At 43.0% G+C, this 18,214-nt stretch overlaps 1 protein-coding gene across 1 annotated transcript; it reads right to left on the bottom strand.

Annotated features, from left to right (window-relative positions):
- Positions 1–4,459: 4,459 nt before the first annotated feature.
- SPRYD7 (SPRY domain containing 7) lies at positions 4,460–17,970 on the bottom strand. The gene is made up of 5 exons (XM_074987612.1): positions 17,554–17,970; positions 11,565–11,681; positions 10,032–10,198; positions 8,374–8,476; positions 4,460–5,733 (listed from the first exon to the last, which is right to left on the bottom strand). The coding sequence occupies exons 1-5, from the start codon at positions 17,657–17,659 to the stop codon at positions 5,636–5,638; spliced, it is 591 nt and encodes a 196-aa protein (XP_074843713.1). The 5' UTR covers positions 17,660–17,970; the 3' UTR covers positions 4,460–5,635.
- Between the last annotated feature and the right edge of the window lie 244 nt (positions 17,971–18,214).

The following is an 18,214-nucleotide window of genomic DNA, read 5'->3' as shown; positions in this document are numbered from 1 at the left end:
CCAGAAAAAAAGACCTGTTTCCATAACTGGTTTTGTTTAAGATGTGTTGCACGTTTCCATTCCTTATTAGTTGTGTGTGCTCACCCACATGCGCTGCTGCCAGAAGTTTTTCCCTCAGCAGTATCCAGAGGGGAATGGCTCTGGTACCTCTGGAGTGGTGGCTTAGTATAAGGGGTGTCGCTGGCTCCTCCCACCCTTACTTCCTTCTTGCTAGAACTCCCAACAGTGGAGAAGGGAGCTGGATCACGGAATGGGCTTTGTGAGTATAAGCACTCATGGGATTCAAAAGACCTGTTGAACAGTGTGAACAATAAAGTCCTCTTTAATGGTCTATAGAAGCTGAAGTATGTTTGCATAAACCTTTCATTGACTAATGAGTAAACTTTTGAAAAAACAAATAATGGATAATTTACCATGAGTCACACATCTGAAAGAACACCAGGTATGGAAACAGGGAACAGTCTTTTCTTCTTCGAGTGCTTGCTCATGTCCATTCCATGTCAGATGATTCCAAGCAGTACCAGTAAAAGCAGACAGGAGTTCATGGATATGTAGATTGCCACACAGTCCTGCCAAACCCAATGTCATCTCTGGCCTGCTGAGTGATGGCATAGTGTGCTGTGAATGTGTGAACAAAGAACCATGTCACAGCTCTATTTCTGTCCTGGATACGGATTTGTGGAAGAAGGTCGTCAGGGATGTCTGAGCTCTAATTGAGTGGACTCTGACAACTGGCAGTGGCATGAACCCTGCTAGCTTGTAATAGGTCTTTATGTGTGAGGTGATCCAGGTGGAAATCCTGTGAGGAAACCAGAAGGACCTTCATTCTCTCCACTGTGGTGCTGAAGAACTGGGTTGATTTATGGAAAGGATTAGTACGTTCCTTTCCTGCATGCAACCAGAACCTCCTCCATTGCACTCAGCTGCAGCCCCCTACTTCCCTGGTGGCTGATATGGTTAACCACTGATAAGCATCAGGGGCAACCTATGATTATCTCCAAAAACAAAGACTACAGGATGCAGAACCTGCTTGGACACAAAATGTGTTCATCTACTTGCCTACAGTTGAGAGTGGCCAACCACTAGGCCCTCCTTGGCTCCTACCACTTTAGTATGTAGCAAACCATGGCCAAGTCTGAGTTCTCTCCTGGAAGGTTTTCGGAAAGAATTCCAAGCAATCCTTGATGAGGGTAGGGCCATGGCCAGGCAGCCATTCAAGCAGCATCTGTCAGCATCATGGCATTTGCCATCTCCATGTGGAGAGCTTCCTGACTGCTCCTCTCTGGGCTGTCCTCCAAGGCTCACCAGTCAATACAGGACCATGCCTTCCCTCAGCCAGGCCCTGTCAGCAGAACAGATGAGCAGCAAGCTGCATAGGCTGACGGACAGCACCTGAACCACCCTAAAAATACTTGGGTCCAATATCCCATAAGCAGTTCAAGCCACAGCAAACTCAGAGGCCAGGAAGCTAGGCCCAACAGGACCTGCTGCACAAAAAGGCCCTGGGTTATAGACAGCATCCAAGCCACACATTTCCAACCTCTTCCCAGCTGGGGCTTGCCCTGCTCCAAACAAGGAACCAAAAGTCATTTTCAGGGTACAGCTGAGGGTGACCTACCAGACTGTTCTCAGGATCTAATTTCCCCATTCTTTTTCCAATCACCTTTGCTTTTCCTCTTGGCATAGACAGCTATAGCCTCAGACTGCTGAGTCCTCAACATGGTGTTGCAGGGTTACACCCTCCAATTTCTCTCAATCCCCTGAAGGGCTATTGAAGATTACCACCACTCTTAGCCAGGACAAAATATTTATGCTTTGTCCTTTTGGAGACCGAGGAGGTATTGCCACAGAGTGGTGGTAATCTTCAATACCCTTTCATGAAGGGGCAAGGCCATCCTGGAAGGGGTCATGGAAGAGAGGACGTTGAACTGCTGCTTGACGGCCAGCCTGTTTGGTGGCATTCAAGATGAGGGAGGGGGAGAAGCAGGGATGGGGTGGGAATCGGCCGATTCACAGCACTTTGGCAGTGGTGGGAGGGAGGGGAAAATGCGAGCGGCATGTGGGGGAAGGGGGCAGAAAGGGGGTGTACAGGTGCACATGGAACACAGATGGGCCACTGACAGGTTGCATGTTGCTCACTACTGATCTGTATCTTGTGCTTTGTCACCAGTACGGGGCCAAGGCACAGGACTTGGAGGTATTGTGGGATGGTCATCAGCACGGTGGTGGTGGTGGTGGTACCTTCCTGAATATGGTGACATACTTTTTGGAGACTGCTGGTGGGGCTAGTGATTCCAGTCCTCCTATCAATCCTGGGATCTGTATCAAACACTTGGCAATGCTCAGGGTTGGTTCCAGTGTTCCTATGAGAGAATGTGTGCCTCAGTGGATCTGCACCAGATTACCAGTGAGATATGCCTCAAATCCCATTGCCAGTGACCACAGACAGCTCCACTGCATCTGCCTCCCTTGCTCCAAGGCAGGGTCACAAAGGCAAGGGCAGGCACTAAGATCCGAAGGCAGGTTTCCCATGAGATCTGGGCACCACCAGGGCTGGTGTGGGCAGTGCTTGGAGCATCAAAATCTCATGAGCAACCTTGAGATCTTCAGTCATTGATTTAAGGCTGATGGAGGCCCACATATGTGTTGGGGCTCTTAGGTAAGATACAGGGTGGACTGCATCACTCAACATGAGCTGAGCCCTGACTCCCTGAAGTGGAAGATGAACAGCTTGGGATGGGTCTTGGCTCACCCCCAGCCTTGTCACTCCCCTTGTTGGAACTAGGAAACTGTACTCAACTGGCTTTCTTTGGGTGCTGGGGCACCGTTGACGCCATGGTGCTAGGGGCTGAGTTAGACCTCTGCTGTGGGGCTAGAATGAGTATCAACTTCAGCAGGAGCACTTTGAATTGGATACTGTGCTTAGTCCTAGGTTTGAAGGACTTGCAGATGTGACACCTAGGTGTGGCTGACTGTCCCATATAGTGGTACCTAGACCTCTTCACAGAGAAAGAATAAGTGTCCTCTACAGTATCAGAGGGGTAGCCGTGTTAGTCTGGATCTGTAGCAGCAACGAGGGGTCCTGTGGCACCTTATAGACTGTTAGTCTATAAGGTGCCACAGGACCCTTCGTTGCTGTCCTCTACAGATTATCCTGAAAGCCAGCTGACCTTTAGATCAAGCTGTAGAGGCACCTGCATTAAGCTCCCAAGGTCCCAGGCTTGAGTCTACTGCTGGGTAGTTACAAATGGTGGCTTGTCTAGGATTTCAGCTGGGTCTCTGAAGCTCCAGAAGTGCCGCCTCAGCAAGGGGAAGTATGTAACCCACACACCTAGGTGTGGTTAACTGTCCCATGTAGTGGTGCCTAGACCACTTCACAGAGAAAGAATAAGTGTCCTCTACAGCTGAAGAGCAGCTGGCTTTTAGCTCGAGTTGCAGAGGTGCCTGCATTAAGCTGCAGGTGTCCCTGGTTCAAGTCTGCCTGTGTGCAGTTACGTGTGCTCTTGGCTCAGGCACCTAAGGCTATGTCGATACTAGACGAAGTTAACTGCTGCTATGCCATTTTAGCTTTGCCAATTAAGTTGCTAAAATTGATTTATCCAGTCGACTTCCATATCTGTCCACACAGTGGAAAATCGATGGGAACGTTTCTCCTGTCGACTTTCCTTATTCCTCACCTCTTGCGAGGAGTGGAAGGGTTGACATCAACCCCTGGGAGTGTCATTTTGCACATGAGCAAAATGAAACTCCAGACGATCAACCCTCAGTGGGTTGATGTTCCACTGTAGTATGGCTCTCAGCATGGTAGCTTCTGCTATGTTAATATTCTTTAATAAGTAACCTCCCCCCATTTCTTAGTCATTTGCTCTTTGAAGTTAGATACTGTGATCACAATTCCTTTAAATATGTCTCCCTTCCCCAAGGAATTCCAGAAACAGTTTAATTCCATATCAAATGCTTTCATTTTCAGCTTCCTGTTATTTCACAAAGCAATAAAGGCCATGCAGACATCACTCAGGGAGAAGCATCAAGAGGATAAATTGAACACACTCCTTCCTCTTTGCTTCCCAGATTTAATATCCCACCCCTGATATATTCATTTTTAGTTTCAAGAGTTGGCAAAGCTGATCACAGAAGCATCATGGTTTGTCTCAGGTGATATATGGCACATGGACACTGCAATGCCCCAAAAGAATGTTCCATATCGCCTGGAACTTTCTTCCAACAGTGACTAATATTGCAAGTTAGAAGGGAATAGCATTAGTCCTCTGCATTATCACCCCAACCCCCAAATGTTCCTAATCTTATATTGTCGAAGAGGCATCATGCTTCAAAGAGGAGAGAAACTGCTTTATGGCATCACCTGTTGCCATGTCAGTTTCAGCACTGGAAAAGGAAAAAGTTGGGTTTTGAAGCCACAAAGTCTTTAAATAATTACAGAAATTATGAAGGGAAAGGCTCAAAGAAAATCAGCTGTATTTGAAAAGTTCTGAATAAAATAACCTCAAATATTTAAAGGCAGCACAGCATTCAGTCATCATATAAAAGCAATGGTGCACGGACAGCCAAAAACAAATCTCACTAAAAGTCCTTAAAAACACACATCAGGATATACAAAAAAGTTTTCTTTGCAAAACAAATGACTAGAAAGTATACTGCATACGTGACCGGAAAAGAATCATCCAATCTTTAACAGCTACAGGAATCATTTTTTAGAATCGTATGTTAACCATAGTTCATTTTATTACTGGTTTCAGAAAAAAAACGTTTAAATAAAATCTTCAATAAAGAATAATCTGATTTACAGTTTAGCTGCAAAGCTTCCTCAGAATAGCCAGCATACCTTCCCTGCCTTTGGATACATCACAGTTCAATGATTTGTACCTCTTCTGCCATCAGAATAACACAGTATGGAAGGCTTCATAAATACCTCGTGTTTGGCTTTGCTTTGGTTTTGTTTTTTTTTTTTAAAAAAACAAACATACAACAACATAATGCTGTGACTGGTACTAATAAGTGTTGTTACACTTAAAAACAAATGAAAAGTTATGAGATTTATATAAATTCAAGAGGACTGTTTGCTGTTTAACAACTAGAAAGGGGTAGGTTGTGTGTTCCAAGAGAAAAAAATTTTGCTGCCAAACATATCATTAGTCATTGTGCAGAACAAGGATATTTCAGTCCAAATGGACTAAGTAGCACAGTGCTCTTTTGACAAGAAAACTCAAACAGGAAGGAGCTTGAAAATATCATAATAATACAACTATTGACCCCTGTAGCTTTATGGAAATATACGATCATATATATGAACTATTTTCTTTATGAAGCTCAAGTTGCAATCAAAAGTTCATTTAATACTGTGTCAGTTATACTCTTTAGCGTCCATTTACACAAAATACAGATCGGAAAAAACTGCCCCAAAACACTGATTTTCACATCAAAAACAGTTGTCAAAACTCTACCATTTGTAACACAATCTTCTGGTGTTGCAGTTAACATTTTGGTTCTTCAGACAACAGTTACAAGTACTTTACTAAAAATACAAACATGTTTCCTACAGGTAATGTGAAGATCTATTTAAGATGACAAAGGCTTTGTAACCGTGCAGGGGTGCAAGTTTTCATTACAAACATATTCAGAAGATTTGTTGCTCAAAGAGTATTTTTTCAAACCCTGGTGGAGGAGTGTGATAAAATTCACTGAACTGACAATCCAAGATGGCACTGTCATCAACTGCAGGACAGAACCAAAAAGAGAACAATTAGAGGAGCATTTATATTGATTATATGTTATACCATATTAGATTATATACATCAATATGTTATGTACCTGCAATGACTGAAGAATAAAGGCTATACTCCAGTATGTTATAAACATCCATGCAATAAGATAAATAAAATCTCCAGGGTTAATCTATTTAAAGGATCCTACAATACAATCAAGCAGACCAAATCCTCTTTATTTCCTACAGAATACTTTAATTTGCAATAGATTCTGTTGAAATAAGTGAAACTTCTCCTATTGATTTTACTGAGAGAGCTAATAAGCCTTAAAGCAGCGCTTCTCAATTTCTTGGTCCTTCATTTTCCACTCCACTACTTTTGAAGCCCACAGGACAAGCATGGTAGTGCTGAGACATGAAAGAGGACGTATCTGCACCACAGCATGCTTCCCATTCCCCTGGCCCTCGAGTCATCTGCTTAGGTTATGACATCAGAAGCCTGCTTAATTATTTTTAGACACCTGGATTTTAAAAATAAATCTGTATTTTTGAAAATGGTAATACTGCCATGAGAATTTCTGCCTAATTTGACGTGGAGGATTAGACCACGTAAATGGAATTTCTGACTGATCATTAGCTGAAGCAATACTGAACATGCTGCTTTAGTGAAGTAGAATGCATAATGTAATGCTGCTCTTCAGAAAATCAGGTCCATTTAGTTAATGAGTCTTTAAAACAAACATTCCTTTAAGCCATCTCTCATGAGACAGCAGTATGACAACTGCCAACTCCCCCTCTCCCGCCCCACTTAAAAAAAAAAAAAAAAAGGTAAACCGAAAAAAAAAAAACCAAAAACCAAAAACCCAGATATATTTTGGTCAAGAATTTAGATATCCTGAAGTCAGGTTTTTTGCGCAGCAGCCTGAACTGAGCTCACAAGAGCACACATACTATTTTATGTTGTATGAGGTGTTGATCTTACACTTTAATTGTGCCTGGGGTACAGCTGATGAAGTTCACTTGTGTTTTAAGTTCCCAAACATGACATAATTTACTTTCTCTACTGAGTTTATTTAAAAAATCTCTAAGATTCCGGTCTGAAATGCTGATAAATTAAATGGCGGAGAGTAATTTCTCCTTTCATATGCCTATGAATAAGTAGCATTAAAATTAAATTAAGGGGTTTATTATTTGTAACTTATAACACTAATGCATCACCTGAATGCAATTTGCAAATCATCGGGTGTTAGAGCTATAAACTAATCCATTGTGCAACATGTAAATTCTTGGGAATTTATGTCAGCTCTTGAAGGATGATGACAGGAGACGGAGTCTGGCAATAAAAAGTCACCTCACACCCAAACCTAAAACTTCAGTGGTGCAGGATTAGGCACAGAGAAAGTAGGAGAATTAAAAAGGTACAAAAGGTCAGGAGTTGGAGTCCCTGCTGCAGGAAGTTGATAGTTTGTGAAAGCTACCAGTTCCTGAGATCTCAATTCTCTCCACTGTAACTCCATTTCCCAGGCAATGGAAAGATGAGATGTTAGCTGCCTAAAAATGTCCGTTCTCGTCTTCTCATCAATGTGGTGTTTGGCAGCCAGAATCCCAATAATACAATGTTCATATGAATAAAATCATAGCAATTATTTTATTCCTGTGTTTGCAAATATTTGTAATAATGCCACCATACGGAAAATGTAATGCAACATGATGATATGAAATAATCTTCATTGCAGCAGTTTTAAAAAGGGTAAATTGGCAGCTGAATTTGTAACATGTTGCACTTCCAAAGCAAATTTAGATAGTTTCCTGTTCAGAAAGAGTAACATTAAAAAAGTGTCTAGACAGACACAGAAGTGTGCCAACAGTTCATTATGAAATGAAATAATAAGCAGCCATACTACTTGGTACAGTGGTCCTGTCGATTTCACAAACTAAGAAGTCTGGAAGAGGTCAGTATTTAGATGTAAGATTTACAAAAAGGTAATATATATAAGTAGCAAAATATTGAGGATTCAGTGAGTGGTACTCTTCCCTCTCAGAACTGAACCAGTCCCACAGCGGGGTAGATGAAGCACTGTGCAAGCAGAGGTGTAGTGTTTCAGATTAAAATCAGAATTCCTACACACTCAGGAGTTGCAAAGAATACCCTGAAATTCTAGTAACGTAAGGTGCTAACGCATGTTGTGCCCACATTCCAATTCACAAAATGCATATATTCTTTCTCAAGCTGCCTAAACAGATTGGATATAATATTTGTTTCCTGTTCAAAACTGTTCTGGTAATGTATTCAGTCAATGCAGTTGCCATGATTCACTGTAGAGATGGCTGCCTTTTGAGAGGTGAATTGATTTTTATATGCAGTAATTCCCTTGCTGTTATCTCTGGACCCATTATTGGCTGTTCATAGCCAGCCAGATGATGGTACTCCTTGTTTCTAGCTACTAAGCTGCATCAAAAGAGGCAAAATACCTACTGATACTATATTGATTTTCCATGTAATCAATTGCTATAGTTCCCACAAGGATACTTCTTGGTTATGACTGGGACAACAGGTGGGCCACATGAATGGGAGTACGATAGGTGGTTTGCGACAATATTGCTATTAAGAGTGACCACACTGTCAATTTTAGTTTGCGAAATCAGCTTACCATACACTACAGGATAGACAGTGCCTCTGATTCCTGAAGCTGGACAATGCATATTCTTTCCATTTAAATATACATTTAACTCTACATGGTCATATGTAATACCCTATAAGGCAAAAACAGAAAATGTTAACGTAAGAGCAATGAACGCATACATGTGAGAATGCTAACAAATATTCCTTTTTACAGCTCTTCTTGCTAAACACAATGGGAAGTTTCTCATCTGATGGCATAAATCACAGTCTCCTAAAAGAACTCCCTAGGCTATTTTTCTGCACATTTAAAAAGTCAATAATTAAGAATTATATTAATTGTATTTGCACTCCCAAGCATCAAAAGGGCTTGCAGTCTTATTCACTCAGAAGACAGCAGCAGCAGCAGCAATCAACTTATTTGATAAACAGCAGCTAACCAACAAAGCTTTAATTGTGAATGTACAGAGTTCATTCACAAACTACTGCATTTGTTACTTTTGATCCTTCAAGTGTTTTTACTTCAGCTTTGAAGAGTAGGATTTCTAAGGTTATAGCCCTGTCAGGTTTCCAGGTAAATTCAGCAGCCCTAGTAGCAATAGGTAGCAATGAAGCAGTATTGTGATGGGGGTATATAAAATCCATTCTGTCACAGTCACTAAGGGTCAAAAGGACAAACTAGCTACCTTCCTAGATGTGGCTAACTGACCCGCAACACATGGAATAAGCAATCCAGGCACAGGATTACCTTGCACCAGCAGCAAACTGGCAGGAAGCCCCCCATAAGAGCAGGGCTAGAAACCTTGATGACTAGGATGAGACTGCTGAGAAAAATCCACCAGTCTAAACAGGTGGATACACTTCCTCTTGTGCACCATGAGCTAGGAGGAAGACTGGACTCCCAATGGGCCTGATGCCTAGGAGGAAGGCAGCATAAAAGATCTGAGGGTAGTGGGAGCTAAACTGAAATACTAGGGCTGTGGCCACACTACCCCTCCCTTTCAGAAGGGGCATGTTAATAAGGCAGTTCAGATGATGCATATGAGGTGCTGACACGAATATGCAGCACCTCATTAGCATAATGGCAGCCATGCGTGATTCAAAAGCACTGCTTTCGGAATGCAAACCACCCGTGTAGACAGGGGCCTTTTGAAAGGACCTCCTGACTTCAAAGGCCCCTTCCTCCTATTTGGTTTTTAGGAAGCAAACTCTGTTCCAATTATGCCCTGCTAGCAATATGAATTAGAAAAGGCAGAGAGGAAGGAGCACACCTAACTTAGGGCACATGATAAATTCATAACTGGGTTTTATTACATGATTACAATCCTCAAGGATTATATTATTCTACAATGTTTTTCGCATGAAATACTAAAAGTATTCGTGTAAAAAGCCTACAAATTTTAACAAGTCAATAGCAACTAAATATTACCTTCTGATGCATTGTATGGATATTAATTTATTAGGTTTAATCCTTTTAACAGATATTAATTTTCAGGGCTTCCATATAATAGCGTTTAATTTATTTGTATGGAAAGCTAGCCTTTAACAAGGGTTCACTCACTGTATTCCCTTTAGCCTTGCATCAGTGCTGACAGCAAAACCAGCTTTGGGAAAAATCACAGAAACATCTATTGCTGACTATTCAGATACAGCAACAAATGTACATAAACAAGAACTAAGAAAACTCACCACAACGTCACCCTCCTGCGGAAGGCTGTTTGCAGGCAGCCTGTTCTTCTCCTCATTGTTGTAATAGAGAGCCCCGTCATTCCTCATCACTAAACTATGCACATCTCGACCAAGTGGAATTTGATTCAAATTTGCTTTCTGGGTTGCAACTCCAATACCCCAAACCCCTGAAAATATGATGATGGTAATGATATTCTGCAAACATTGGTATTTGTTTTACACACACACTCACCTTAATGACAACAATATCATGAGTGATTTTTTATTTGAAAATAATCAGAAATTATAAACACTAGAGGGTAACAGATTAAATATATCCTTCCCAAACAGTGTTTTTATTTTATTAGCCTTCAATATAAAAATTAAGGGATAAGAGCCTTAGCCTTCACTCTGACCAAGTTATTGCCTAAAATGGATAGAGTTGCAAATTCTCACTGGGAGAGGCTTCTGGGGGCAAAGCAACTACAGAAGATAACCAAAAGGATGTCTCTGTGGACCCAGTGGCAAGAAAACCTTGGCAAAAGGGGAATGCTGGGTGCAGAGCTGTAGCATATACTGTAAACTCTTTCATATCTAGCATTCTATCATCTAGAACTCTCAAGTAACCAGCATTTTAACCATAAGTACATTTTAGTTATGTTTTCCGTAAGTACAGTATAATGAAAGTAAATACAAATACATACAGTATAAGTTTACAGTGTACAATACTACTGTTGTTGGTAAATAAAGAATTCTGTATACATTTTTATTTGTTTCTTAATCTCTAATCTTGTTTTCTTTAGCATCATGCATTGTTAGGAACACCTCTCTCTTACCCTGAATCTCTGGCAACCTCCCAGTCCCAGGGCTACCAAATATGAAAAAGTTTATTCTACATTTCAGTGAGTTCAGACAATGCAACAGTCCACAGGACAGCCTGGGGCTGTCTAAATTACTGTGGGGATGCTTCAGCCCTGGGAGCAGCCCAGAACTGGGAGGTCACAAAAAAATGCTTAAAACCACATTAAGCCCATTACCCACAACCTGCAAGTTCTGTGCTGTCTCTCTAAGCACAGAAACATTCCCACAATGGCCAACAGGATGCTAAAGTAGAAGAAAAAGGATATGTACTGAAAAGCAGAAAACAAAGGTATAGATATAGCAGAAAATATTATTGAACAAAATTGCAAGAGCTATACACAGTATATTACATGCTCATAACTCGACAGCAATATTAAATTCAATGGAAAGTAGCTTTAAACTATTCATATTGCTAAAATACACATAAGAGGGTATTCAAATATTAACAGCTCTAGTAATTTAATTTAACTTTGCTTTTAAGAAATCAAAGCAGCAAATAGAAAGTTTTCTTTTTTTCTTACAAGATGACAATTTAGCTTCTCTCAAAAATCTGATGTTTGTAAAGTGTGTTATTCTTCATTGTAGTAGTCCAAAGATTAAGTGGAGTTAATTACCAAACATGCAAGTTCTTTGCCTATTTGCAATCAAACCTCAAATACCAACTTAAAGTTGAAAAATATTTTACTAACCAACCTGTGGATTGGATTTTAAACTCAAAATAGCTCTTGTTCTGATGCAAAGGTGCATTGGCTAAGCAACCTCCCGTGCCACATATTCTTCGGCCATTTTTGACAATGACAACATCTGTTCCTGCGCACACAAATAAAATAAACAAACTTCAAAAACTGTTTTTTTGTTGTTGTTTTTTTTTGGGGGGGAGGGGGGTATAGCATGTTTGGAGACATTCAGTAAAACCCCTAAACAAGAACTATTTTCACTTTCAACTCTGAGAAAGAGCTCCTTCGGTTTATGAAGTTAGTTTGTGCAGTGCTTCAAGGAAAGCAAAGATGCATTTTTGGCTAGTTCTTCTGTCAGCTAGAACTCATCTATTTAAAATCTATATTCTTCAACTTCTCCTTTCAGGCTTTAAAACAACATGTTGACTATAACATTTCCTCAGCTACTTCAAGAGCATAGCTTACCATCATTTAATTAGAAAGACATTCACTGTGAAAAAGGGGACTCAGGTCTCAGATCTTGTTTTAAACCATCTCTTTTTCTTCGGGCAGGTCTACCTACACGAGGAGAGGAAGTCAACCTAAGATATGCAAGAATAGCGTAGCTGGAGTCGACATTCCTTAGGCAGACTCTCTCCATCATCACCACAGAGGTAGGTCATGGGAAAAATTCTCCCACTGACTTCCCTGACTCCTTGACAACTGCAAGGAATACCAAGGTCAATGTGGACACTCTTACATTCAATTTAGCACATCCCTACTTGTCTCCACAGCATTAATGCTGCAGTAAGTATAGACTTACCCTTGATCTCAAACTGAGGGATAGGCACATGCAGTAGGCTTGTCATGAGCTGTGGTCACCAATCAATCAATCAATAGGTAACATTCATTTAATTATTTGGTTGCAAGCTTCCTTTAAATTTAAAGACACCTGCCACCACACAGAACATAGCACTGAACTCTCTACTGAATTCCACATTGTCCACATTGTCCCATTGAAGACTTTAGCTAGAAAGCTCTAATAATCATTTGTCAGCATAGCCACAGACAAGATTCAGTCCTCAAGAGAATCTAATAAGTTCTAAAGATGCTGGGATGTTTTGTAGCTAAGAGGATTTTTAAAATATTTACTTGGCAAGCAGCAGTCCTTTCTAATTTGATTTGTTGCAATCCCCTTTACATAGGATTATATCAGAAGACCACTCCACCCTTGTCTTCATGTAAAAGTTGTACTGCTTTAACTATATTAGCATAATTGAAGCAGCAAACACCCCCCCGCATGTATGCAGTTATAACAGTACTAAAGTGCTAATACTGATATACTTTATTCTTATATGGGACAAGACAAGTTATATGGATGCAAGACACTATCACTCAGTGGCTGTCTCTACACTAGCCCCAAACTTCGAAATGGCCACGACGGGGCTCATGGGAATAAGGGGACTTCGAAGTAGGCGGGGTCCTTTCAAAAAGGAGCTCCATCGGGACGAGCCGCACGGTGGCGAGCCGCGTCAATTTTGAAGCGCCGCAGCTGCCAGCATGCTAATGAAGTGCTGAATATGCATTTCAGCGCTTCATTAGTGAACTTCAAAATGGCCATTTGCGCGGCCATTCTGAAGTTTGGAGCTAGTGTAGAGACGGCCACTAAAAAAGAAAAAAAAAATCACACCTCAACCATCATCATCATACCAATGAACCATACCAGTTTATAGTTCAGGCTTTAGAAACTAAAACTCTATCAGAATACTGCTGCTTGGTTATTTAGCGACATTTTAAAGATAGGCTTTAAGCTCGGTTCGACGGGGACAGGAGAGTAAAGCCCACGGGCAAGTGGAGAACATGGAGACCTGGGAGATGGGTTGGAAATGGGAGGGAGCATGGGCTATAATGGCAGAGTAAAAGAAGGGTCAGGGCAAAACTGGGAGGCAAGATCAAATCAATATCTTAGATGCCTATACACAAATGCAAGAAGTATGGGTAATAAGCAAGAAGAACTGGAAGTGCTAATAAAACTATGACATCATTGGCACCACAGAAACTTGGTAGGATAATACACGATTGGAATGTTGGTATGGAAAGGTACAGCTTGCTCAGGAAGGATAGACGGGGAAAAAGGGAGGAGGTGTTGTCTTATATATTAAAAATGTTCACACTTGGGCTGAGGTGGAGATGGACATAGGAAACAGATGTGTTGAGAGTCTCTGGGTTAGGCTAAAAGGGGTAAAAAAACCCAAGGGTGATGTCCTGCTAGGCATCTACTACAGGCTACTCACCCACGTGGAAGAGGTAGATGAGGCTTTTTTTAAACAACTAACAAAATCATCCAGGGCTCAGGATTTGGTGGTGACGGGGGACTTCACCTATCCAGATATATGTTGGGAAACTAACACAGTGGGGCACAGACTATCCAATATCCTTGGACTGCACTGGAGACAACTTTTTATTTCAGAAGGTTGAAAAAGCTACGGGGCGGGGGGGGGGGGGGGAGCTATCCCAGATTTGATTTTAACAAATAGGGAGGAACTGATTGAGAATTTGAAAGTGGGAGACAGCTTGGGTGAAAGTGATCATGATATCATACAGTTCACAATTCTAAGAAAGGGTAGAAGGGAGAACAGTGAACTAGAGGCAATGGGTTTCAGGAAGGCGGATTTTGGTAAACTCAGAAAGCTGGCAGGTAAGGTCCCATGGGAAGCAAGACTGAGGGCAAAAACAACTGAGGAGAGATGGCAGTTTTTCAAAGGGACATTATTAAGGGCCCAAAAGCAAGCTATTCTGCTGCACAGGAAAGATAGAAAATACGGCAAAAGACTGCCTTGGCTTAACCAGGAAAGCTTGCATGATCTCAAAATAGAAAAGGAATCATATAAAAAAAATGGAAACTAGGACAAATTACAAAGGATGAATATAGGCAAACAGCACAGGAATGCAGGGGCAAGATTAGAAGGCCAAAGGCACAAAATGAGCTCAAACTAGCCACAGGCATAAAGAGAAACAAGAAGATGTTTTATAAATACATTAGAAGCAAGGGAAAGACCAAGGACAGGATAGGCCTATTGCTCAGTGAGGAGGGAGAAACAATAACAGGAAACTTGGAATATGCTTGGAAGAGATGCTTAAGGACTTCTTTGTTTTGGTCCGCACTGAGAAGTCTGAAGAACAAATGCCTAACATAGTGAATACAAGTGGGAAAGACATAGGTTTAGAAGATAAAATAAAAAAAAAAGAACGAGTTAAAAATCACTTAGAAAAGTTATATGTCTGCAAGTCCCCAGGGCCTGATGAAATGCATCCTAGAATATTCAAGAAGCTGATAGAGGAGGTATCTGAGCCGTTACCTATCATCTTTGGAAAATCATGGGAGACGAGACTCCGGAAGACTGGAAAAGGGCAAATATAGTGCCTGTTTATGAAAAGAGGAATAAGAACAATGCAGGAAACTACAGACCAGTCAGTTTAACTTCTGTGCCAGGAAAGATAATGGAGCAAGTAATTAAGGCAATCATCTGCAAACACTTGGAAGGTGGTGAGGTGATAAGGAACAGCCAGCATGGATTTGTAAAGAACAAATCATGTCAAATCAATCGGATAGCTTTCTTGGCAGGATACGAGCCTTGTGGATGAGGGAGAAGCGGTGGATGTGGTATTCCTAGACTTTAGTGAGGCATTGGATACCATCTTGCATGATATTCTTATCAGTAAACTAGGCAAATACAACTTAGATGGGGCTAGTATGCGGTGGGAGCAAAACTGGCTGGATAACTGTACTCAGACAGTAGTTATTAATGGTTCTCAATCCTGCTGGAAAGGTATAACAAGAGGGGCTCTGCAGGGGTCTGTTTTGGGACTGGTTCTGTTCAATACCTTCATCGACAATTTAGATATTGGTATAGAAAGTATGCTTATTAAATTTGCAGATGATACCATCCTGGGAGGGGTTGCAACTGCTTTGGAGGACAGGGTCATAATTCAAAATGATCTGGACAAATTGGAGAAATGGTCTGAAGTAAACAGGGTGAAGTTTTCGAAAGACAAATGCAAAGTGCTCCACTTAGGAAGGAACAATCCATTTCACACATACAGAATGGGAAGCAACTGTCTAGGAATGACTACAGCAGAAAGGCATTTAGGAGTTATAGGGAGCCACAAGCTAAATATGAGTCAACAGTGTGATGCTGTTGCAAAAAAAAAAAACAAAAAACAAAAAAACATGATTCTGGGATGCATTAACAGGTGTCTTGTAAGACACGACAAGTCATTCTGCTCTTCTCTGCGCTGGTTAGGCCTTAGTTGGAGTACTGTGTCCAGTTCTGGGAACTGCATTTCAAGAAGAATGGGGAAATTGGAGAGGGTCCAAAAAAGAGCAACAAGAATGATCAAAGATCTACAGAACATGACCTTTGAAGGAAGGCTGAAAGAATTGGGCTTGTTTAGTTTAGAAAAGAAAAGATTGAGGGGGGATATGGTAGAGCTTTTCAGGTATCTAAAAGGGTGTCATAGGGAGGAAGGAGAAAACTTGTTCTTCTTGGCCTCTGAGGATAGGTAGAACAAGAAGCAATAGGCTTAAACTGCAGCAAGGAGGTTTAGGTTGGACATTAGGAAAAAGTTCCTAACTGCCAGGGTGATCAAACACTGGAATAAATTTCCTAGGGAGGTTGTGGGATCTCCATTTCCAGAGATATTTAAGAACAGGTTAGATAAATGTCTATCACAGATGGTCTAAACACCTATTGCTCCTGCCATGAGGACAGGGGGCTGGACTCCATGACCCCTCAAGGTCCCACACAGTCCTAGTATTCTATGATTCTACACTAGCATTCCAGAGACTGCAGAACTCCAGTTAGTTTCCACATGGCATGCAAGGTGTTATTTTTGACTGCTAAAGCCTTTTATTAGGTGCTGTGTGCTTTAAAATCTTTCTTTTTGTGCCATACTTTCATAATTATATAACTAAGATCAATCTGGAGTGTAAACTCTTTGGGGAAGGATGGTCATCTGTTATGTATCTGTATAGTACAGGGGTTAGCAACCTTTCCCAGGTGGAGTGCCAAAAATTAACTCTTTGACCTCTATGTATGGTCTCAGTGCTGGTGATATTTTTTAAAGTCACTAACAGTGCTACTTACAACAGCTTCATCAATAAATAAATAAATAAATAAAGATCCAGATATTTACCATTTAGATGGTGGTTGGTAGCATTAGTTGGTCTTTCGTTGACCCACAGGCAGCATGGCTTTGAGCAAGCTGCCAGCTGCATGGAGGAGGAGCAGGGCTGAGCTCCCACCTCCCATGCAGATGAAAATCAGCTCATGTGCCACTCTTGGCACCCATGGGGGTGGGGGGCGGTTGCAGACCCCTGGTATGATGGGGCCTAACCTGTCTGTGACCTTTAGGTACTATGCAACATAAATGTAAAATAGTAAATACTCAATCCCCAGATAAGCACTTTGGGGGGAACAGGGAATTTGCAGCAAAGCAAAGTAATGTGTGGAATTTGCAGCCTTGTGGCTCTGACAGACCCTGAGTGTGGTGACAATTATGGCATAAAATAAAGCCTAAATCTGAGTGGGGATAGCCCTGGTAGGTTGTGGAATTCCTCTAAACAGCATTTCCTGGTCCTGTTAACAAGCACTAGGGCCTCTATGTTTAAATGCTAGTACCTAAAACACCTGTTGGGCACGACTGAAAAAGCAGGAGACCTGGTAGGATTCAAAGCACACGCAGCTTCCCCCCCAGGTCCTGATCGTGGGCTACACAAGCACCTACTTACTAGTCACTCCCGTCTCCCCACCCCGCTCTGCCCCCGCTGGGTCAAACCCCGGGAGGCGGCGGCGCTTGGAGCTCTGGCGCAGAGGGCAGCCCGGGGCCAACGGGGCGGGGGCCAAGTTCAAGTGGCAGCAGAGAAAACAGCGGACCGCACCCGGCCACGCTCCCAGTGAAACCACCCAGGAGCTCGGCCCCCGACCGCGCCGTGGGGGAATCCCTGGCGGGGGCGCCCCCCTTACCCATGTGCTGCGTGTCCAGCTGCACCGCGGGCATCTCCTTCAGCGGGATGTGCCCGGCGCCGCCGTCCCCGCACCAGCGCAGGCAGCAGAACACCGAGGCCGCCATCGCTCCCTGGCGCGGGGCGGGGCGGAGGGCCAGCCAGGGAGCGGACAGCGCGGGGACGGCCTAGCCCCGCGGCGCCCCCTGCAGGCTGGGAGGGCTCGGCGCGCGCGAAGCAGGGCGGGAGCGGCAGGGCCCTGTGACCCGGCAGCCCGGCCCCGGGCGCGGGTCGGGCTCCCGCCCTGAGAGGCGGCGGCAGGCGGGAACTCAGGCCCAGCTCCGCTGCGCAGCTGGGCGCAGGCTCCGTGTAGGGTTTGCCGCCCCGCCCGGAAGTTCGGGTCCCCGGTCCCAGCTGGGGCTGAGGCGTGGAGGGAGGGGCTGGCGGGTGTTTCCGAGCTCTCCCGCCGCCCCGGGGACACTCCTGTTGTAGGGCAACGCCGCCGCTGCTGCTGCTTCGCACTTGGGCCTGAGGGCCGCACCTCGAGCAGCTGCGCCCCAGGGTGTCTGGGCGGGGCTAGTTCGTAGGGCTGCACTCCAGTCACAGACTCCTGGGGCTGGCAGGGACCTCATGAGGCTCTGGAGTCCAGCTCCCTGCCTCAAGCAGGACCAACCCCAAAGAGG

Source organism: Carettochelys insculpta, chromosome 1 (genome assembly GCF_033958435.1).
Source record: "Carettochelys insculpta isolate YL-2023 chromosome 1, ASM3395843v1, whole genome shotgun sequence".
NCBI classification, from domain to species: domain Eukaryota; kingdom Metazoa; phylum Chordata; order Testudines; family Carettochelyidae; genus Carettochelys; species Carettochelys insculpta.
Note: the sequence above shows the minus strand (reverse complement) of the source record. Positions and strands in the feature narration are given on the sequence as shown.

Excerpts from the sequence above, each read along its gene's own strand:
- SPRYD7 (XM_074987612.1), bottom strand. The coding sequence starts at position 17,659 with ATGGCGGCCTCGGTGTTCTGCTGCCTGCGCTGGTGCGGGGACGGCGGC. Across the intron at positions 10,199-11,564 it reads GTTTAAAATCCAATCCACAG|GGGTTTGGGGTATTGGAGTT; the intron begins GTTGGTTAGTAA and ends TCATATTTTCAG. Across the intron at positions 5,734-8,373 it reads TGTCTATCCTGTAGTGTATG|TTGATGACAGTGCCATCTTG; the intron begins GTAAGCTGATTT and ends TCTGTCCTGCAG.